Source organism: Corvus moneduloides, chromosome 4 (assembly GCF_009650955.1).
Source record: "Corvus moneduloides isolate bCorMon1 chromosome 4, bCorMon1.pri, whole genome shotgun sequence".
Lineage (NCBI taxonomy): Eukaryota > Metazoa > Chordata > Aves > Passeriformes > Corvidae > Corvus > Corvus moneduloides.
In genome coordinates, this window is record NC_045479.1 from 65040667 (window position 1) to 65065141 (window position 24475).

The 24475-nt window shown below is 35.8% G+C and overlaps 1 protein-coding gene across 11 annotated transcripts in view; it reads right to left on the reverse strand.

Annotated features, from left to right (window-relative positions):
* CACNA2D1 (calcium voltage-gated channel auxiliary subunit alpha2delta 1) overlaps window positions 1-24475 on the reverse strand; it is a 364967-nt gene that overhangs the window by 191759 nt on the left and 148733 nt on the right. For all 11 annotated transcript variants that reach the window (XM_032107946.1, XM_032107943.1, XM_032107947.1 and 8 more), the window contains exon 4: window positions 4103-4162. In XM_032107946.1, the coding sequence (XP_031963837.1) occupies window positions 4103-4162 (60 nt within the window). The remainder of the gene's footprint in view (window positions 1-4102; window positions 4163-24475) is intronic.

Genomic DNA, 24475 nt, shown 5'->3' on the forward strand with positions numbered 1-24475 from the left:
CTGAATGTGTTATAGAGTGGGAAATGAGAGGCTGGAGGGCAGGTGCAAAAAGGACCTGTGGGTCCTGGTTGAACAAGAGCCAGCAGTGCCCTGGCAGTCAGGAGGGCCAACCATTGCCAGCCGGGCAAGGGAGAGGATTGTCCTGCTCTGCTCTGCTCTGCAGTGGCCTCACCTCCAGTGCTGTGTGCACTTTTGGGCACCACAACATAAAAAAGACATTCAGCTATTAGAGAGTGTCCAAAGGAAGGCCAGGGGAATCCGTATAAGGAACATCTGAGGTCACCTGGTTTGTTTGGCCTGGAGAAAAAGAGTCTGAGGGGAGATCCCAGTGTGGTCATCAACGCCCTCATGAGGTAAGGTACTGATCTCTTCACTCTCATGACAAGTGACAGGACCCAAGGAAACAGCCTGAAGCTGAGTTGGGGGAGATTTAGGTTGGATATAAACAAGTTTTTCCCCCAGAGGGTGGTTGGGCACTGGAACAGGCTCCCCAGGGAAGTAGTCACAGCACCAAGCCTGACAAAGTTCAAGAAGTGTTCGGACAAGACTATCAGGCACATGGTGTGGTTCTTGGGGTGTCCTGTGCAGGGCCAAGAGTTGGACTTGATGATCTTGATGGGTCCCTTCTCACTCCGCACAGTCTATGATTCTATGAAACTGAAAGAAGGTAAATTTAGATTAGGCATTAGGGAGAAATTCTTTCCTGTGTAGGTGGTGAGGCACTGCCACAGGTTTCCCAGAGAAGTTCCCTGGAGGTGTTCAAGGCCAGGTTGAATGAGGCTGTGAGCAATCTGGTCTAGTGGAAGGTGTCCCTGCCCATGGCAGGGGGGTCAGAACAAGATAAGCTTTAAGGTCCCTTCCAATATAAACCATGTTGTGATTCTGTGATTTATAAAAGACTCAAAATTTAAGTTTTTTGCTTTGTTTTTCATTGCTTGGTCTGCTTGAAGTAGTTGGAATCTAATATACTATAATACTTAAAACAATGGAAGAAATTATACTCTCATTCAATTAGAAATAGTACAGAAAAGGGATTTTAGTAGACGTGGATTTGTATGTCTGTAAATAGTTTAATAATAGTTTTAAATAGTCTCCTTACCATTTTTCTAAATGACAAGCAAATTTTGTTCTTTAGACAATCTGGACAGACTTTACACTAAATCATCAGGCGAAACAAAAAAAAAAAAAAAAAAAAAAAAGAGTCTGTGCAAGTAAATATGTTTTTTTCCCTGTACTAGCTTATTTCAAAAGACCATATCTAAGATGCTGAATTTTTATTATACTTTGACATTAACCTAAAAATAAAATTTTTAATGCTTGCATGTTTTTTTTCCTGTGAACTGTGTAAAACCCACTCATATTTAGCATAAGGTATTAGAACAGGCACCCTGGTGGTCTTTTGACTGACACATCCCTTGTATCTCTGTACAGACCTTGGTCCCAGAGTCAGCCTTCTTCGCCCTTCATTTTTTGCTTGTGTTCCACTCAAGTCAGCCCGTGTACACTTCCCCAGGAGGAATGCTCCTGCTATTTTCTCCGTAAAAGTCCATAGGTTATTATTCGGCTGCAATCTGACTGTCAAGGACGTTGCTGATCACTAGCTCATTAGAAGCAGAAATAGCTTGTCCCATGAGTTTCTTTCTACAGTGACTCATGTGCAATGCTGCAGGAAGGGCTTTCATCACCCAAAACCAAATCCTGGATGAGAAATGAACCTCATGCAGCATGATGTAGACCATCCATAATCCTATCAGAAGTACTTTAAGAACCCTCGACTGCAGAAAGTTTCACGGTCTATCTTCCATTTTCCATCACAGCCATTAGGAGAATGAATCTTCCAGTGAAAATTAAGTTTATCAGAAAGATCTGTGTGCAAACTAATTTGAGCAGGCATTTTCTAAAAAGTAGGCCAGAAGAGAAGAAAGATTACTTCTGGCAAAAATGGAACAAATTGAATTATATTAGGCTTAATACATTCATTTGAAATTTAATTGCATAACCTAATGTCAAGGTTATTATATAGTGCACAGTGTTCTGATCCAAATTCAAAACAGTAAAGTACAATCCCAGCTTGCAGGTACTTTATTATAAATCCAACCACTATTTTTTTTTTCAATAGTGATCATAGTCTTTCCCTGAACCACAACATTAATATAAAATCACATTTCCAAATTATTTTGAGAAGAGTCCTTGGAAATGAATTCAGATAAAACCTGAAGCATCTTTGGTTTGACTGACTTCTACTGTGAGAAAATGGGTAAATAGAAAAACAAAAGCTGAGGCAGTGTTGACATGGTGCCAGAATGTACCGTAGAAGAAAAATGATTCGAATGAGATTCTGACTGTATTCACAGAGTTCTGCACTGAGTCCATCAAGCCTGCAGCTTTTATTTTCTATTCACAAGAGAGATAGATTAGCAGAAAAGGTCGCTGCAGCATTCTTGTTGTAGCATCTCCATGGAATATGTGTTCTGTGTTTTACCGTGTATTAGAAGCTGTGCCTGGGCAGAGAGCACACTTAAAAGGATTCAGGCTGTATCCAGACTCTCTGTACTCCTAAAGCCAGTCACTCCTATGTGAATCACACAGCCTAATCTTGGGGCTTTCTTGTCAGGTTTCAGATCTCCAAGTGCCTGAGTAACACTGGATCAGAATGAACATTTACGCTGGTTTAGACTGAGTTAGAATAAATTTTCTTCATTGTAGCTAGCATGGGCTATATTTTGGGTTTGTTCTGGAAGCAATGTTGATAATTCTGGTGTTGTTTTTTTTTTTATTGCTGAGCAGTACTTTTGCACAACCGAGGCCTTTTCTGCTTCTCACCCTGCCCCTCCAGTGAGGAGGCTGGGGGTGCACAGCGGACCCCAACTGACCCAAGGGATATTCCACACCATATGGCACCATGCTCAGCAAATAATGCTGGGGGAAGAAGTAGGAAAGGGGTGGACTTTTGGAGTGATGGTGTTTGTCTTCACAAGTCATCATTAAGGGCAAAGGAGCCCTGCTTTCCTGGGAATGCATGAACACCTGCCTGCCCATGGGAAGTGCTGAAAGAATTCCTTGTTTTTCTTTGCTTCTGCATGAAACTTTTGTTTTACTTATCAAACTGTCTTTATCTCAACCCATGAGTTTTCTCATTTTTACTCTTGCAATTCTCTCCCCCATCCCAATTCAGTGGGAGTGAGCAGGTGACTGTGCAGTGCTTACTTGTCAGCTGGGTTTAAAGCACAACAAAGTTCTTAGAAAACCATTGTACATTTAACTGTATGCCACTGTGATTCTCGCGGATGTGCAAACACAGTCTAGGTTTGTAGCATCACCATGTAAAATTACCATCTACTTTAATTTCTGAAGGAACATGGAATAAAGCATAATAAATAAAATAAATTTAACACTTAGCAGGGAACTATAGCCTAAAATTAAGAAGCTTATAATCATGCATCACAATATTAATTTGGCCAGATTGGTAATAAAAAATCAATGTTGTACATTTTAAAATCATGTCACTTATTTTTCAGTAGAGTCTGAAATTACTAAAGAAGATATTTTAATGTTTGATCACGTTTGAGCCTCTTTCAGCAGTACTAGAATACTGAGAGATGCAGTTATTTAAATATAGAAAAGTATTCTAAAAAATAGTCTATGACTCCCAAGTCATGCAGATAACCAAATCCTTCTCTATTAAGTTATTTCCTGCTTTTATTTTTTTCCTTCACATAAGGAAAAGACAACTTGTAAAAATTTTTTCTATGATTCTGTTTCAGTGTTTGGCATAAGCACACTTTTAGCTGATAACAACCATCACTCAAATGCCTTCTCTGTAATCATTCCCTGTCTGTCAAAACAAACAAATGTCTTGTGTACAACTCAGAGCTACATCCCTGGGTCTGTGAAGCTCCCGATGAGCTTCTGAAGGGAAAAGTTCACTTTATTCTCTAGACACCCTGACTGAGACTCTGTTTACTGAATTAAATAAAATGCCCATTCATAGTCAGTAACCCCATCTGTAGTAGATATATAAACAACACATTTGTAAGACTACAGTTAACATTTCAAAGAGGAAAAATCAAAGAAGGTTAAAAGGAGAAAAACCGAAGCTTACCCCAAACTCATCCCTCCACTGATGTGATGCTTGGTACTTCTCTGCTTCTTTAGCAAGGCGCTGAAAAACAAAGCGAGAGAGGACATGAATTTTAGTCTTTACTTATTCTTCACATATAAAAGTCTTTTTCTTTTACTTTTCTCGTATACATGTTTTCTCTCTCTAAATTTTATATATCTATGCTTTTTTTTGCATTTATTTGAAAATTATGTATATTTGAGTAAAGGTGAACCATCTCATCTAAAAAAAGCTATTTTCTGTATTATTTAAGTACTAATGCATTAGAAAACTTAACCTTGAGTCCAATATATTTTAAGAAGTTCTACTTAAGTTCAAAATCCATCCACATCCTGCTGAAAATTCTCCTTACACAAACTACCTTTACTTATGTTAATTAACTTAATCTACCATCCTATAACAAGTACATATTAGAATATTAAAGCACCATGTTATGGACATTTATTTCTCCATTATATCATTTAGCTTCAATTATGGAAACTACTGACAGCCCTGTGATTATTAAGGATGCATAAAAAGTCAGTAATTTGGGACTAGCTGGAGTCTGATCTCATGGATTGAATTAGCAGCTGGAGAGTAACAGGCATGTTCCTAGAGGGCATTTCTCCCATATTTAATACTTTGAATAAAATCCAGTCTTTTCACTTAGCCCGACAGGAAGCAAAGCATAGTGTACAGGAATTCGCTCTTTCAACTCAATCTCTTGTGCAGATACATCCATTAGATTGGATGATGTGTTCCTCCTCATACAAAATTTGAAGTCTTTGAAAAAAAGCTGTTCAGATGCAATTCTTAGAAGTTTATTACAATTTTCCATACAGAAGTTGTCAAGGTAATGCACATTCTCCAGCTAAGCTGCATATGGATCCCCCATTCCTAGAGGCAAGCACCCATCCCTAAAGCCAGCTCACTCTGAAGAAGCAGCTACCTGATGTGAATGTAGTTCAGGTGGACTCAGCCATGTCCTAATTGTTGAGTGACTTACTTTGAGAACTCAATTATTTTACAGCCCAATAAAAATTTTAGCAACTGTTTTTAGGGAGTCATGGTCCCTTTCTAACAGACACAGCCTGACTATGTCCACCAGATAAGTAGGGATGAAAATGCTTACTGTGTAACAATGAGTCTGATGACCCTTTTAATATTCAGACCAATCCCTACACAAAATGAACTGGTGTCTAAGTCACATTTTCAGTTGAGTCACCTTGTCAGTTCTTGCTAACCACCAAAAGGAATATAACCAGAAAGTCCATGTAAGCTGGAATTGCAGACATGGTGCTGTCAGAACATCACCTTAGACCTGTCCCAGATTGCAACCACCTGTGCTACCTCATCCCAAGGGTAACCCCTCTCCCCTCTCTAACAGCCACCAGGATGATTGATACATTTCACAAATGAGAACTTAAGATCTTTTCCTTATTTTTAGGTTTGAAATCATTCTTTAAAACCAGAAAAAAACTCAACAAAACTGTGTGCTCTACTGCCACAAGATGTACCCCCACTCAATTGTTTTATTGTCAATTCAAATGATTCTTAGGTGACAAAAACATACCAGCACCCTACAGGCATTGTCCACTGGAGGTACCTCAACAGTAACCAAGTACCACATTAACCAAAGATAAACTACGATATCATTTCATACATTATACTGGGAAAAAGAACAGTCCAACTCTCTCCTGACTGCGCTGGACAAACACCTACAGTATTTTCATTTTTTTCATAATATACTAGAACAACTTTCTCCATCTAATTTATTCACTCAATCTAGCCTGTTCTGCATCTGAATTTGTCTATTCTCTGATAAATTCAAGCTGATTAAGTCATGTTTCACCAGATTGTAGCAAAGCAAGATATAACACTTACTACACATGTAAATAGCTGCAGTTAACACTGTCCTCAGATTTCCTTCACACTCTGCTCTATTGCCTTAAGGTACTCTGAGAACCACAAAAGACAGCAGAACTCAAATGCACAAACTGAGAGATGGATTGTAGAGAGAAATATATACTCATCATTAACACTACTAAGAATTTTCCACGGAAAGAACTGCAGCCATGCTTGAAATTCCTCAGCTCCACCAGTAGATTTCTTAGCTAATCTGCACTCTAAAGTTAAAATGCTTAAAGAAAATTTGAAAAAAAAAAAAAAAAAAAAAGTTGTTTAGGGTTGTTTTCTCTTGTCTCAAATGAAGGGAAAAAAAGACTATCACTCACAAAATAGATATTGTATTCTTGTTCTCCTTTAGAATTTTTCAGTCAGGTTTCAGTTAGAACTCATCCTAACTGCCCAAGTAACCTTCTAAAATAACCTTACGTGCAATATCTACAACACATTACACCTTAAAATAGCCTCCAAAATGAGAGGCTGTCATTTGGGACATGTGTACAGAGTTCTGCCAAAGGTAATTAAGCTCATACAAAAGTCCAAGCAAACTGTTTAGAAACAGTAATAACCAATAAGAAAACAGCTTCTCCTTGACTCCTAGAACACCAAACCCAACACCATAATGGTAGTACATATGACAACTGTCGTGGTATCCCTCAGTGGTAGGGAGGAGAAGAGAGATTCAGCAGGCAGGAATTGTGCAGCAAGATTGATTTCTTTAATTATTTTACAACTCTTTTATAGACTCTTTTCTTCATAGTCTAATTGGTCAAAGGATCAGCCACCCCTTGGGGTGATTGGCTAAAATCCTAAAACATCCATTGTCAAAATATTTTTCTACTGTACTATAAACAAAGGTCGCAGGTATTCATAGCTTACAGAACTCTACTAATATCTTCTGTGAGAGAGAAAAGTATCTCATGGGACTGGAAAGAAGCAAGCAAAATTCTTGCTAGCAGCATATTTGTATCCACGGACAACAAGACAGGACCATGCATACAGGCTCCAGCAACAGGCTGAGACACATTTTGATTTCTTCATCACAGCTAACCTGAAGAACCTCTGCATTTTGCTCTACTGTCCAAAACTCACTATTTTTTTTTGTTGTTACAGTTATTTCATCAATTCTTAAAAATTTTATCTGCAATGTATCTAATACTTTAGCTGGAATGTATATTTGGAATATATATTTATAATGTACTTCCTAATACCCTATGTCAGCACTCCTTGGTCAAAAATAGCCATACAGTTAAGCAAACTCAAGTTACCTGTGCCTTTTACTGTGACACGAGGAGAGACTAATTTTTCATATCTCAAAGAAATCATGCCTGCTTCCTTTTGAGGTATGCAAATGTCAGGTCTGGCCTTCCCCATTTTGATGGAAGAGTCTCTGGAGAATGCTGACAGAGAAGCTGCACAACAGTCGGCTGACACCTGGCGCTTCCCATTTTCCTTCTCATTACAATGAAAGTTTAATAAGGTAACAGCTTCTTTAACGCCATGACCCACTGCAGCTCCCTACAGATTTCTCCTACAAATACTAAAATCCCAAGATTCAAATTTTTATGTGAAAGAAAATAAGAAGAAATGGTTTAAAACTATATTCCTGTATATTAGCTTTCAATAATTTCTTCCTCCATGCCTCTGTATTGTGTGCTGTGTAGATGAAAGCTGTGAGATGTTTTCATGCCTTGATTAAAGCTCTATTTAACATCATCTTTTTGGAAACAGTATAAAAAACAGAACACTAAAAAGGGAAAAAGAAGCAAAATTAACGTAACAGAAATGTTCTGGCTTACTTCAATATATTTAAGGAACCCTACTTCATGCAGTCTGCTGGAGAACACATATTTACTCTGAAGTAGTAAATAAATTGAGAAATGGGGACCAGGGAAAGAGGGCTGCAAAGGCTAACAGAATGCTGTAGCATCTCTTCGTTTGGAGGATGCCCGACTGTGGTGGCCAATTGACCTGTGGTACAAGAGACAGAGAGAGCTCTTGGTAAGACAGTCTCTGGTGCCAAAGCCCTAGTGGTTGTGGTGAGGGAAAGGAGCCTCTCCAGGATGCCTTGTTTGGTTATGGTAACGTACCCCAGTTCTGCTTCCCCCGTTGGCTCCTGGTGTTAGCCACACCCCTGTACTTCAGCTCGAGCTGTCACCTGCTCGGGGTCATTTGCCTCTAGAACCCTTCACAAGCTGCAGCAATAAACTGCTTTCTGTGGAACTCTAAGCAAGGACCCTTCTCAACTCCTTGCTGTCAGCTTAATGTTACTGCAGCCATCCCTGCGTCGGTGTGCTCATGCATGAGAGCCACAGAACCGTAGGGGACTCAGTAATACCCGACAGCTGTGAGATAGTGTTTCTAAGTAAGGGATCAAAAGAGCTGATGCCAGATTTATCCAGTGAGATTGACACAGTAGCTTATGTCAAATTTAAGGTGCTTGGAAACACTTTGATTAAACATGCAATTTGTTTAGTAAATTTTCCTAGATTAAGCAATTACTTCTATCTCTTTATTTTTTTTAAATTTAAACTTTTTTTTTTTTTAATTATTAATGAGAACTGTTCTTTCTTTTTTCTTTTTTTAAGTACAGTGAAGCGTGATTATCTTCAGGAATTTCCAGAATACTTACTTCATCAATAAAATATAATTATCCCTTGAAAAACAGTGACTACCCACAAATAAGTATTTTTAATCAAACTTTGAAAGAAGTCAAGAGGTAATTTCCACTAGGTTTCCTTATATCTATCAAAGAGAAAGGTTATCTTTAAAGGAAAACAGCTATTGAAAAGCTAGATAAGGTGCAAGTGTTAGTTAATTCACTCCACCAGCCTATGAACCTTTCCTTAACTTTCAAAGGGATCATAAAAGATTATGCACATACAAACACACACACACAAATAATAGAAAAGAAAAACGGCAACAAAAAAAGGTCCAAAGCCCAGCTACTTGTCAATCTCAAAACCCTCCATTTTCGAAGGTCTTGTCCCCAGTTTCCAAGTTCATGTTATTGTCTATGAAAGACAGCCTTTGATGCAGCACAGACTGCAAGAATCTTTATCTGATCTGTAAAGATCAATTCCCTAGAAGGCTTATTCATCTTCCAGCCTTCAGGTTTTTTTTACATATATGTCATATTTTTATCTCTTCCTAGCCAGCACGGGATTCTGTCAGCAACTGGCCCAATTAAAATTATATTCAGTACAATGAAATAAATTTTTTTTTCTGCTTCCCACTCTCCTTTAAGTATTTTATTTGAAAATTATATTCAACTACTTCTTGATATATTAAACTATTATAAAATGAGTAATCTTAGAGTTAATAGATATCAGTATCCTCACAAACTTTCTAAATCACAAAATGCATGTATTTTGTAGGTTATTTTAAGAAAACAAATACCCATGGAAAATATATCACTATCAAGCTTATAAAGAATAACATAGAATACACAATGACTTTCAAGTCCTGATTGTAAAATATTATCCAAATATCCAAAACTGTTCTTGCATGAACAGCACAAAAGCCACAAGGAATATGTGTAAAAGTGGTTTAATACATAGTTTTCATATATGTGTCTGAAATACAAATAGTTTTCTTCCATAATTGGTTATGAATTGGATATTAATTACAAGATGAGGAAGAGATTTTGTAAGACTCAGATATGGTGTCTGAAGTATCAGTGCAAGACTGTTATTATTATTTCACTACAGGTTTAATACAGACTTACAAAGTCTAAAGGATTACATTGTCATCTCAGTAGGCTGTTACATTCTATATTAAACCAAATTATAACTATTATCTTCTACCTTGATTCTAGTGTCTTTACATGCATAGCATATGTTATATTTTCACAGGAATCCTTGGCAATGAATTATCCAAATACCCATGAATTACCCTATTCAATAATTATATCCTATTGTATAAAAAGATCACCCAGTTTGTCACACAGAGAGTGTTGAGTTCAACAAACAACTGTAAACTGGAAGGTCAGTAACCCAAAAGTGAGTATAGATGTGATAATGATAGCAAGCCCATAACCCTCATATAAATAGATATGGATTTATTTTTTTGTCTAATTTCCATATTTCCAGTGGGGCACAGGAGGAGTTAATAGGGGTGACTACCCTTTTACATGTTATTTATAAAGATATTTCTTATATGACCTTCCTTACAAGTGGGCACTGATAATAATTATCACCCCAAAAGCTCTATCTAGATTTGATGAAGCTGAGGCATGTCAGTATGGATAAGACAGTCCTAACCATAAAACAATGTCTTAGATTGAACCAAAGACATGCTTAATTTTGCTGATTTAAATTTTAATGACAAGTTTTAATATTTCCTCTTTCATGTAAATTTGTTTGCTTTTAAAAATATTGTGATTGCTATCATTGAAGCACGAAAGTTTCCATCATAATTCATATTTCCCTATGTCAAATAAGGACCCTTTTTTCCTAAGCTTTGCTGTATTCCATTATGTAAATGCCATCATCTTCAGCATAAGTGTAACCAGAATTTTAAACATATTTTTAAGATTTTTTATAATATATATAGTGACCAAATATAGGTTTTTGGTTTTTGCTGATCTGCAGCTTGGTTATATTTTAGGTATTTACACTGCAGAGTCACAGCTTCTCTTTACTCTGACATCTGCTGTGCCACATGATGCTAGTGTGATCTGCACTCTGTTAATCAGGATATCTAAAGCATATAAGGTCACAGGAAGACTGTTTGTAACTGCTCTCCTATATTCTATACAGAATTTCTATGTTGCACTCCTCAGCTACTCTCTGGGGACAATTTCACTTTTGTCATCTAAGGCAGCATTTCAATCATATTCATATGGAAAAAGGGTATCCTAGGGGGTCTGCTGACATTGTGATACTTACAATGCACACTTCATATAAAATTAATGGCCTAAACATAGATACAGTTTGAGACAATCAGGAATTAGCACAATTTTTCAAAAAGCTAATGTCATTACACTCTGGACAACAGTTCAAAGTAACACCTCAATCCTTGTCTTCCACTTTATAAACAGCAAACTAAAATGCCAGTTGTTTTTTTTTTTTTTTTTTTAATTCAGCTTTAGATTACAAAACTCAACTTTAATTAAATAGTAAGCAGAAAATTACTTTCAACAGTTTGTCTGCTTTTCTAGTGAGTTTCAAGCCATTTTTGCTTTATTCATATGAAAAGTCACTCTATTTCAGACCTCCTAATCAGTTTTTCTAACAAGATGACCTTATATCCAAAACAAGGCTGTCATGTTGGCTACAAAGAAGCCTAATGGAAAAAAATTATTATTACTGTCTACATGTTTGGAATACAGGGCTTTAAAGGATTTCAGTATCTTTTTATAGCTATAGATAAAATCATTCTTTATGATTCAATACAACCTTTATTCCTATTGTTTATTTGAATGAAACAAGAAAAAGTAAGGCTGATTCTCTTCAGAGAACTTTTACACTTCTCATGGTTTTCTAGTTCCAAAGCATATCAAGCTTTATTTAGACCAGTGGGTCTAAATAAGATCAGGAATCAATGGGAAATCAAATCTGAACTAGAGTACTTGAGATTAAAATATTTCAGGTGAAGTTTATTCCTTCTGATATAACGAATCACATTTATTTTAGTAGGCAAAACTGAAATAAGGATGCCCTAAATAAATGCATCCCACATGTGCTTTTGACATCTAAAGCATCATGTGCAATCACCTGTCACTGACAAAAGTGTCATATAAGAAAAGTAAAAAAGGATAAAACCCAAAGCACATTTTTCACAGTAACACTTCTCCATTACATAAAAGCAGCCCTCCTCTAAAACATGAACTAGAAATAGCTCTTCTCTTCTATTTGTTCTTTTCTTTTAATGTATTTAAGAATCCCCTAACACTAGCAAGTTAACAAAAAGAGAATGAAAAAGTGGCATTGTGGCAGTACTTCAAGTCCTAAAAGAGTGGTGAAAGAGTCTTTCAAATGTATTATACTATATTACAATTCTCAGTTAAGTTTTAGAAAGAATCTAAAATCCTTCAAAAGTAGTCAAACGTACAGATACTGTCAAACACTTTTTGTTTCCTTCCTGAAAAGAAATCTCACGGAGCTGGAACTACATACACAGCTGAAATTCATCACTGGAGAATAACTAACTGAATAAGTAAATAAATAAATAAGCTAAACCCCATACATTGAAAGTTCTGGAAAAGTGATATAGCTCGATATGTACTTAGGTGAGTGCACAGCCTGCACAAGTTGCAGGAGGGATGATGTCAAGTACTAGTTTATACTGTCTGAAAACTTACTAGTTTCACCTCAGATTTGTCTCTAATGTCCATAGTCCTAACTAGAACTAGTAAGACCATTGGTACCAGATGAAAAGAAACCTTACACGAGCAGTCAAAGGCAAAAATGAACCACAGGTCCAAACGCATTGCTGGAGGACTCCTGAGTACCAGAGAACAGAACAGATCAAAAACAGCCACAATGAAGAATGTAGGGAGCATAAAATTGTCTTCTGTGACTGGAGCACTGAGTCCCATCCATGAGGCATGAAATATTATTTGTGTGAAAAATCTTACATGCTTAATATAGTGCAGCATGAGTGTACAAATTAATTATGTTCAACTATTATTAAACAGCTGTAGTAAATCTGCATCAGAAGGTAGAGAAGCAGAATTTCCACATTTATGGGGAGAGGGAGGGAGGAAAGAAGTTCAGTTCTCAAGCCGGAGTATATTTCTAGGATGTGTGCAAGCAGGAGATTTGAGAATCTGGGCAATATTATGACAGCTTGATACTGCCAAAAATGTTTCAGTAGACAACAGAGTACAATAGCACTGTAGATAAAGGCAAGAAGAAAAAACTATTAGAAGAGTAATATAATCTGCCAAACGCATCTTGACATCTAGCAGTGAAATCTTACTAGAGTGGCGTATAAAAATAGGAAAGATCACTTATTTTAAGACAAAATTTATCCTTCTCATTTCCAGAAGTTTAAACCCCTTACAGCATATTACATTTTCACTCTAATAATTCATATTCCTTAAATGTAAATCACATTAGTGTTATATTTTTATACAGGCTCAAAGTGAAGGACACACACTGAAACCATTAGACTGAAACTGCCAACTGCTCCAACAAATCTCAAATTGCATAACACCACCAGCTCCAGCTCACTGCCTGCCTTAGGAAACTCTTTTGAGCTTGACAGATGAGCTAGTAACTTCGCAGGCATGATTAGAAAATGACATGTATATTGAGTAGGCATGCCTTGCTACCCTGTTTTTTTTCACATATTTTCTATCAACTCAAGGAGAAACCAGAATGGCATAAATTTATTTCTAGAAATATCAAAATTAACTCACTTCAAAAAAAGTGTTCTAAAATGTCAAAAAGGTAACTTAATTTTCCTCTGACTTGAAAAAAAATTAACTTGACGCTGTTCAGCTTGCTTTACAACTCCTTTAATACCTCCTCAGTAAGTTTCCACTTCAAATAAACAAACAAAAAGAAAAAAACCCCATGAAATATAGCCCACCAATTTATACATGTTAGCAGATTCATTGAAATCTGAGTAATATCCAAATGGGAACAGACATAACAGAAATATGCACATGCAGATTTCCCTTATTTTAAAGGGAAAAGTAGGAAGAAAGAACAAAACAAATAAATACCTCCTTGCAAAGTACAAGGAGAAGAAAACATTGATACAGACTGGCATCACTTATTCAAGAAAAACACTGAAGTCAGTTACCTTCAACTGAATAGGGGATGCATCAGCAGTTGCATCTTGTCTCATCATATAATCAAACAGAACAAAAATTTCCCAGAATGCTAAATTTTCATATGAGTTTAGTAACAACATATCAAATATTACCATTTTACCGTCAATACAACTCAACACTATTAAATATATATTGAATATTCAAAACACTGTTTGCAGTATTTTGGTTTAAAATTATAGCTTCTGCTAAAATCACAAAAGTGGAGTTCAGCTAGCTAGGAAAACTAAATATAGAGAAATTTAGTGAGTTCTAGATTTATTCACACTTTGTGTGCTACAAAAGATGTTTAGATGTAATGCTGTTGTAATTCCCAAAGAAGGTCATAAAGCTGGAGATTTAAAATCTCTGCTGAATAGATAAGCAAATATCTCTTTTGGCCATGTCACCAGAAACAGCATTAAGCTCTCTCAGATTTGGATGGGTATTTATAGAAAGAAGAGCAAAATCCAGATTTTCCAGAAATAACAGGAGTGAACAGAGCTCGTTTATCATCTCTTCCTCTGCAGAATAGGACAGAAACATTTTATTCCATTAAGACACTTTAATAACCTAAACTGTAATGATAAATTCCAAGTAGTTAATGATTTATAATAAAATCAAGACAGCACTGAAGTCTCCAGCAGCATTTCCAGAAATGGGCCTATGATGCAATTTTATTAATAATAAAATGTAGAGCTTGAATGGTGGAACCAAAGTGTGAATTTTAGAAAAATATCATCATGCTCATCTCAGTTCTCAGCTGTATAAAATAGAATGACAGATTTGACTTATTAAAAGTCTGTTAAAAAATGAATCCACCTCCTAAATATATATATATTTGTTTAAAACTATAGCTGAAAAAAAAATCTAGCTTTAACAAGGCCAGATAGTGTCTCAGCAGCTTTACATGTCAGGCAAAAAGATAGAGCAGGTGGTGGGCTATAGCTGCTGAACAATCAACTTGATCTCATCAGCAGTCAGGGGGTAAGAGCCAAGGAAATACGTTACTGTTGGCAACAGCAGAAACAAATGATACATTAATACTGCATGCTATTTTAAGGCAATATTTCCCTAATGGAAGTAATTCTAGTCAAAAGAAATAAAAAGAAGTGTTTAACTGTGAGTCCTGGAGAAAACTGAGAAATGACCTTCCCTTGGCAAAGCGTAACAAGGATTTTTTTTTTTCTTCCCAGAGACCTTGTGTCAGCCACGACAGCAATGCTGGGAACACAACCCTGCTGCTACGCCTGGCTGTGACCAGGGGTAACAGGACACCCAAAGCCCCTTCATTCCTTTCTTATCACATGGAATGTAATAACATGTTGCTTCTAAACTTTCCCAAATACATTTTAAAAGAAGTGTTGCCCTTCCAACATTCCCTCTCTACCGGGCAGGCTCAAGTTTTAGTGTTCAAGTGTATCTACGCGAAGTTTTTAAAAACAATTCAGGTCCTTTGTTAGTCATACCTTCTCCATATTGTTAGTCATACTTTCTCCATAAAGGACTACGTGGGATTTACTAGTTACTACCCTCCAATAGAACATTCTTTCAGCCTGCAATGTAAAAACACCTTAAAATTAAAATTAGACAAAAATATAAGGTGAGAATGCTGAAAATGGTATGTTCTACATTTACATGCATTGTGTTGGTCATGATTTCTCTTCTGCATCTTTTGTCATATACATGTCATATATTGGACAATTTATGACCTCTTTGTTCCAGGCAGAACAGTCTCTTTCAGGGAATTCTTGTGATTATAAAGAAAATGTAACCTGTTTAAGGTATACCATTAACCATTAATCATATTTCTGCACTGTAAGACCTTTAAAGTGGAATTATATGTGAAAAATATTATTTTTCATCTTAAAACCTCCACCTTTGAAACTAATGCATATTTTCACAGCTACAGAAGTATTTAATAACTTTTCACACACATTGTGAAGTAAATATTGTTAATTGTATTTAATGCATACAGGAAAGTAAAGCAGAATGGTGACATAATGTGACCAAAGTCACACAAAACATTATGTTAGGTCCTAGTAACACCGAAGTCCATAAGATTTACCCCCTGGGTGAATCCATAGTATTTTTCTTTCAGTTATTTTCCTCCTTTTTCTATGATTATGTACATCACCTTAAACTATGCTTAAGAAATTATTGGGTTGTCTGTCTTAATGACTAATGTACATATTCGAATCAACATTTAAACAATAATTTCCTTCCAAGTTTTACAAAAAGGAAAAAAAAACCAACAAAAAAAACAATTAAGATTGTTTTTAGTGTTACCCTCACAGGTGACATTTGAGAACTACAACAAGAGGTTTGGGTTTATGTATGATGACTTCCACCAAAAGGTGTTTAATTAGGATGTCTCACACTTTTCTCTGTATGAAAACCTAATTTCCACCTTCTAGCTCAAAGAACACAATCAAGAAACATTATCCCATCTCAAAACTGTCTAAGCATCTTCCTCATGTCACTTTTACATCTGGTGTTATTTTATTTTTCAGTCTTGCATGCTTCTTTTATATAAAGGTAATATACTGAACCATGCCAACAAACTTAGCACCCTCCAAAAAGTGTGTTTTCTTTAATTCCAGCTACAGCTACTTACTGAAAATCATCATCAGAATAAAACTGTGAATAGCACAAAGAAATAAGAAACAGCTAAGCTATAATTATTAAAGGAAAAAAAAACCCAAAACCCTAAAAACACATATCAAGAATTTTACAGTACAAGTAAAGCAAAATCTGGCAGTACCTTGCCAGCCTGGGTGTTTGATGCACCTAACTCAGTATAATGCAGCTGACTGCACCTGATCTGAGTTGCACTTAAAAACTCTGCTCAAGAAGAATTTCTTCCACAGTCCTGTTAAACTGTCATGTTACATAGCAGAGATGATTTTCAGAAATCAGTCTAAATGTTAAATTAAGATACCTGAGCTGATACTCAAGGGACTGGCAGATTGCTCAAGGTTTAGAGTTTTTTAAACATTGCAGGATGCCCTTGTATGATTTCATAGAATTGCATTTGGGCTATATTCTCAAACTTTTCCAGATATATTTGGGCTATATATCTGGAAAACAGATAAGTTTTGTAAGTGGAAAGGCAGATTCTTCTGGGCACTTCCCTGTCACATGAAACACTAAGATTTGAGAAGTCAGACACTTTGTGCCCTCATTTAGGTCACTGGCAGCATTGAAATGCTGAACCTCTACTATCTGAGCTGAAAAGTGACTCAATGCCAAGGAAAAAATCATCTTACACTTCTACATGAAACCAACTATAGATTTCAATGTATCTTTCAAATCTACAGATTTTGATGGGTACGCTGCATTAGTAAAGACTTAAAATGCAGCTTCACGTTGCATCGGAAAAGGACTTTTGACTCATCATTGATCAGTATGGTAAATGACACAAATGACAGCAAAATACATTCACTTGCAGAACAACAGAAGTTTCAAGCATATAAACCCTGACCTTAAAGCCTTATTATACTAAATTACAGCTAAGTTCAACCACACAGTGAAGTCTTCACCTGTATCCTGTGGTCAGGTGGTTTTAGCAAAGTTGAGCAAAGGGTGTAAGGAATGGTTACAGTGCAGAAACTTGGAGACCCAGGTGAGAAGTGACAACAGGAATCCCTTCCACCACACTGCCTGATGAAAATATCACTACTTACAGCTCTGCTTTACAAAACCAGACTGCTTGACACTCCTTGTTGACTGAACAGTTATGTGGCTCAGTTGCTCCAGGTTAAAGAGAAGATGAAAAATAAGGAAAAATTAACTTTATTTAATAAATTAAAACTGTAAACTGCATTTCAAGAAGTTTTTCATTCCATCATTGGTCACTTGCCAAGTATCACCTTTAGCAATACCTTTCTCCAAACCTTAGATCTTGGACTTATTTTTATCTGTGTTACTAATCTTCTTACTCCACAGAAAAGAAAAAAAAGGAAAAAAAGAAGAAAAAGCACAAAAAACTGAAAAACAACCCCTCAGATATATAACCCAGCTAATACTGTGTGGGGTAAATAAAAAATAGTCCAAAACCAAAGCCAATCCCCCCAAAAAAACCCCAAACCTAAAAACAACATCACGAAGAAAAAAAATCCAACAAAACTTCAGATTTTTTAAAATCACAAGCTTACCAAGATCATAGGATAAGTTTGAGGGATATAGCTTTTTACTTAAAAAAAAAAAAAAAAATTCTCTTTGGAGCTGGAAATATTTGCAGGCACAGGCAGATATGTGGTGCCATGGGGCAATACAGTAAACACTTCCCGGCTTCTGGATTCCACCCATCCCATCTTTGTTAACTCAGCTGGAGGTGGCAGTAACAAAGCCACTGGTCCTCTGACACAAACTCTCCACGGGAAAGCTGGCAGCCACCTTCTGGAGCACCCAGAAAGGTAAAAAAGAAGAAAGTGGCAAAAGAAACTTCTGCCAGCTCCTGTTTATTTTATAACTACAATTCAAAGAGAAGCTACTTAAATGCAAAGCTGCTGTGGATCTCAATCCACCAAGTATCTTGTCAGCCAACAAAAACTAAAGAGGTTGCTCACATAAGTACTCGGTTTCTGGAAAGATCACAGCAATTAATTAGAAATTTAACTTGAAACAAAGTCACTGATGTTTCGTGCAGTGTAAAAATAGTGTGGAAGGGAGATTTACTTGCACTCACTGTGCTGGAGTTTTACAGATACTGTATGCTCAATAAACTGCAGAATGTAGCACTGAATTATACTACTTATGTTCTGCTGAGTTTGTGGAAAACATTTTTATATTTTATTTACATAATAAAGTAAGAAATGCATCATAAAACATATGCTCATTTTCTGAAATGTATATGTAAAGTACATGTATCTTTCTCCAAGTGCTTCTTCACATAAAAATATAGATACTAACTAATGAAAAAAACAAAACCAAAAAAAAATTACTATCTAAATAGTTTGATGTATCATTTTGGGCCAGAGTGTATAATCCAGACAGATTATGCTCTTTTACAGTAGCATAATGGGGCTTGGTGTTTGGAGATTTTTAGCTGTTGAACTGTTCAGATGATTAAATAGTTTATTAGATTGCACAATTTTTAATTCTTGTGCTTTCAGCCTCAACAAAACATAAAGAGACAAAACAGGATCAATAAAAACTCCAAAAGTAAAACTTACAAATTAAAAAAAAAAACCTAAAAAAAAATCTAACTTAAAAAATATCCAAGCAAAAACCTCACCTTATCTAAAGTCAAGAAATTTGAAGACTACTTAAATTGATTCTACTGAATTCCTGCCTTCAAAAGATCATGATATTCTAAGAGTAATATCTTTTTACTCCCTGAATCACTAGTCATTGTCTTTCGTGATTTTCTTGCACAGGTAATTTTGTGCATAGTTTTTAGCCTACTATTACTAGATAGGTTTATACATATTTGTGTATAAAGTGATGGAGTATTCCAAGCTGAACTGACTGCAGTCATTATAGCTATGGTTGTCAAAATGGTAAAACTGCTCATTCTAGTTATAGCAAACTTTTTGATGCCTTACTTGCAGAGCAAAAAAGAAAAAAACAGAACAAAACAAATCCAACATCTAAATTTAGAATTCCTTTAAACTTTGAACAATATAAAGGAGGAGACATTTTATGAGAAATCTGAGAAAATGGGGTTTTAGTGTTGAATAAAAATCTCTTCTTAAAGCCCTCCTTGCCTCTTCTATGATTTGCACCAATATTTCCCACACATAGTTGTGTCTATTTTTTTGTCAAGTATGAGCAAAGCTAGTTCAGTAGATTTTTTAATTAGAAGTTAGAGGAACGCTTTCCTCCCACTTTGGGCAATACCTTGCAATGTTTGCAGAAGGCTTCCTAACAGTTCCTGTCAATGCATAATAGTGAATACACCAAACAATGATTTTACTTCACATCATGTAAATAAAAGAAAAACCTCGTTAAACCACACGTTTTCCAAGGTTATATAAAGTTTCACAATAATCAAGCTCATTTCAGTGGAAGGACTTCTGAGGAATCATCTCATGTATTTCATGTGCAACCAGAAAGGAATTTGTATTAGATAGCTATTTATGCGCTTGGTTTTACATACAAAGAACTATTTATGCTTTCCTGGAGCAGTAACATTTGCAGTGGGCTAAGAACTGAATCTTCAATATACACTTGAATTGTCAATATATGTTTTAGGATCACCCTCCCTCTCTTACTACAAAGCTAGTAAAAAGTCTCAGAAAACATATTCCAGTTTGGAATAGGAGGTTAAGTTTCCTAAAAATACTTGAAATGTTTGTTTTTCAGATATGCAGTTTCTAGGTATAGCACATTTGCCAGTGTCATAAAAATACTGTTCTTCCTTATTTTTGAATGATCAAGTTGTCAGATTTGGAATCCACAACATATACCAAAATCCGCTCAGTCAGGAGCAGCTTATTAAACAGAACTAGGCTTGTTTGGGTTTTGCTGCTGTTGTTCATGAGTTGCTGTCTTTGTTTTGGTCTTTAATTTATGCAAATAGCACTGCTCAGATTATACCCTGAATCCTAAGCGAAGTATGCTACTGGTGCAATTCCTAGGCAGACTATCTGTGAGGGGGATAGAAGGCAAATCTGAGAAGCTGCAGCACAAGACAGTCTTGCCCTACCTGCCCCAGAGATCCAGGTAGCTTTCAAAAATCTGTGGGATTTATTAGAACTGTATGGCATCCACAGACAGTTTAATTCTGATCCAAACATACTCTTTACCAAAAATCTGGCCTAAGCAGAATCGCCATGGTTTTAAAGAGGGATGTAAACATTTCTTAATACCTTAAAATAAATTAGATGAGCCCAGATCTGATGTTCAATGAAACATAATTTAAGATCCCGACCTAAGAAGGTCTGTGGCAGAAGAGACCCCAGAAATTTATCCCCTGCAAAACTATTCCTCTATATAATTATGATCAAAATTAATTGCTCTGTATTATCCTCTTGCAACACTGTCTTCTCTCTTGCCTGAGACGAAGCAGCCCGATTTATGGCCAGGAAAAAAGGAACAGATTTTCAAACAGCATAATTTCTCTGATCTTCTATGCAAGATACTGTATTAGACTTTTAGGGATAAATCCACAGCATCTAGCAACTTACAGTGAGAGACAAGGTACATGGAGGTCTCAGTGTCACCTCATTTGCACTGTTATTATTCAGTTTTATTCCCTTGTCAACTATAATTTCATATTCTGCATTTAGAACTCTATCATGCCACAACATACAAGGACCTAATGTCTGTAACAAAGACTCAATAAACCATATGTGTTCATGTGTATACAATGCCATTTCTATCTCAGACAATACATGTATGCTAATATTTCTAGGTTTGAGAGCTTAACAACTCTCCAAAGTACCCAGATTCAGTGCTTAAAACAGCTTTATAAAATCTAGTATTGCCTTACAAACAAGTAAATACTTTTATGCATATTAGAAATACTCCTTATTAGTGTATGTTAACAAAACCATTCTGTGTTACAAAGAAACCTATTATCTGCTCCTACAGCATGTGTGCTCAGCCTCATTATGAGTCAGGGGACCCATTTCTGTGCAGGCACCACAGCAATCACTGCAGAATTGGCATGTAGCAACACAAAGCAAACTTTTTATGTAGCCAAAGCCTTTGGATACCAGAACAGAATAGGAATCCCTAAAGAATAAGTGTTCAAACACAATATTAGAGCACATCTTGAAGTGTAGCTTAGCTAATAGCACCGACTGAGCTGAATTGATTTTCTTCAGTTATTTAAATCTCATTATATATGCTCTATTTAATTCTGTCTCCACTTAAATTGATACGAAATATAAAACAACCTCTAAATAATTCAGTGTGAAAAAACATACAAGCTAATTAAAAGCTAGGACTTGAAACCCAAACACATCTGAAACCTCTTTTTTATTAAGGCATCTACTTTTTTGTCTTGAAGCTGTCTTTTTGTTTCTTTGTTCATTTTGGAGAGACAATGGGTTTTTGTAAGGCTTTTTTTTTCTACAGTGAAAAGTGCTTACATAGAGGCCCCTAAGTTTCTGTTGCTTTGATTTTATGCTACCAATAACGGTTTGTGGTTTTTTGCAGTTCTGTTGAAATTGCAATTAAATTAATAAAACCTAAATGATGTATTCTTAACTATATAATGCAGCTTTTCAGAAGTGAAAATTAAAAAAACCTCATTATGATTATTAATCACTCTCCTTTAATTATGAAGCAAAGACTTAAATGCCACCTTACAATACAACGATAGGGTCAGACTTTGCTCAGATGTCATGGGGAAGGCTGGAGGGGTAGCAGAAAAGGGTACTTTAATGCAGCAGTGCTTTCCACGGGAGATCTGTGTGCCTCAGACATGTAGGAGGCAATAACTAAAAATTAAAAATCATCTCCTATAATTCATGAATTGCACTAGTGTATACTCCCCTTTTGTGCCAAATAGGTCTTGCAATGGATATTCACACATTTGGAGCTGAAGTTCTTTTTGTCTTCAACAGTTTTTAGGTAAAGATCTATAATAATATAGAACATAATAAATGCAAGTAACACCTAATTTGTATTATTAATATTATTAGTATTATTCTATGATCTAGTTTCAAATCTAAAATAATTATCACAGAAACATTTCTGACCTTGTGTTACCCTGACTGAAACCATATCATCAGTTTGTTTTCTTCTTATTTTTGCCTGTAATTTTTAAAGTAGTGTTTGAGCCTTCAAAAGACCAGTTTCCAAATGCACATTAAGACACATTTTCACATTCTTGCACAGCGCCATGTATAGAGTTCTTCAAATAGCACATAGGTCCAAAACTTTTCAGTTCTATTTCTACTCTTCAGTTTTTCAAATCTATCATGAAAATTAATCTATGAATCTATTACTTAATCTAATAATGAAAATCCCTTTCTAAAGTATGAGCCACATTTTTAAATGAGTTGCAAGTTATCTGATTATTATTTCAAAGAAATAAAGGAATGCTTCACTTATATTATTCCCAGTATAACTACTCTTACTTAGCTTCCTAATTAAGGGCATCCTGAAAACAAAGCTCTTCTTGAACCCATTCTCATTTATTACTCAAATTATTTTCTGACTCTCTCACACATACACACAGAAATTGTCACCTGCAATTGTCTAACCTACAAAGCCAAATCATACAGAACCTGGCAACATCCTTGCTTTACATTGTCAGTTGGAGCCTTAGATCTCAAATGGGAGAAGAGCCAGCAAACATGTTTTTATTTGGAGCAGAGTTGCTTTGTAGCTTAATTAAAACACTGTCTGACAGTTCAGAAGATGGGAATTTGCTTCTTCTGCAAGGTCTGACAACAACCTCAGCTAAAATGTGATAATGCATCTTATGCAAGAAATAGTGAAATATGACATTAAACCTTTGCCTCCAGCTTTAAAAAAATCAGCTTTAATAATTTTATCATTCATTTATTTCCACTAATTTACTTAATAGAAATACAACTGCCTGCTTAGCAAGCATATGTATCGAGAATCTTTTAACTGAAATTTTAATATACTTTAAAAGAACACTCATAGTGAGCTTTATAACTATTAGCAAACACCAAAATAATTATTTTTATATAATAATATTATATATGCTATATACATACTTCAGATGTATTTTACACATTCACAATTAAATATCAACTATAATCCAAGGGGCTCAGGAGTTTTCTCAAAAATTCTTTGTGGGAGTTTTTGTTTGTGTTTTTGGTTTTTGGTTGGAGTTTATTGTTTGTTCATTTTGCTGTTTTCATTTTAATTTTAAAAAAGCCACCTTTATGAATGAGAAACTTTTATTGAAAAGGGCAACAGTGTTGTTAAAAAATAGTTTCTTACACCCACAGTACAATTATTGGCCTAAATAGGCATTATAGCAAGGAAAAGGAAAAAGTGGCAAGTATGAATCTGACAGCAAGACTCACCTGCCTCTGAAAGCTGTTTTGTGTGTTGGCCAGATTAAGCAATATAATGTATTTCACATGGATGCTTCTACACCCTTCAGTGTAATACAGCTAAATCAGAGCTTTTTTCCCTCTGGCATGTGCGACAGAAATAAACATGAACTTCCATTCACCCCAGTTTGTATGAAATCAGAAGAGACATTCTTCACCAGTTTCCACAGGAAGAACATGTGTGTCTAAAGTTTTAGTGCTTTCAGGTGTGGCTAAGAACAGCTAAAGGATACACTCTGGCAGCAATAATGTCATTTGCTTGCAATTGACTTAAAAGGATGATCTGAAGCAACTATCCTACAGAACAAGCAATTAATTATACTAGTTTATTTTATCCTCCAGCTACCTGACACACTGGAACACTGGGGGGAAAAAAAGGAAAAGAAAAAGAAAAAACAAAAAAGGAAAGGGTTTTCCTGTTATATCTGTTCTCAGACCATTTTGATTTTTTATCTATTAGGTTTTCCAAATTCTGCAATTTTCTAGACTAAGCGCGTGCTCAGTTTGAGCTTGCCAACTGTTGAGGGATGACTCCTGGATCTCCAGCAAACACAAGGCACACAATTCTCTTTTCCAGAAACAACAAATACAAAAAATCCTGCAGCCAAATCCCCTGGGGTACCTGCCAGCCCTATAACTCAGAGACCCAGGAGAATAGACCTGTGGTTCTTGTCAAGTCTCGATAGTCATCTCAGGGCTATAACAAGTGCAAAAAACACC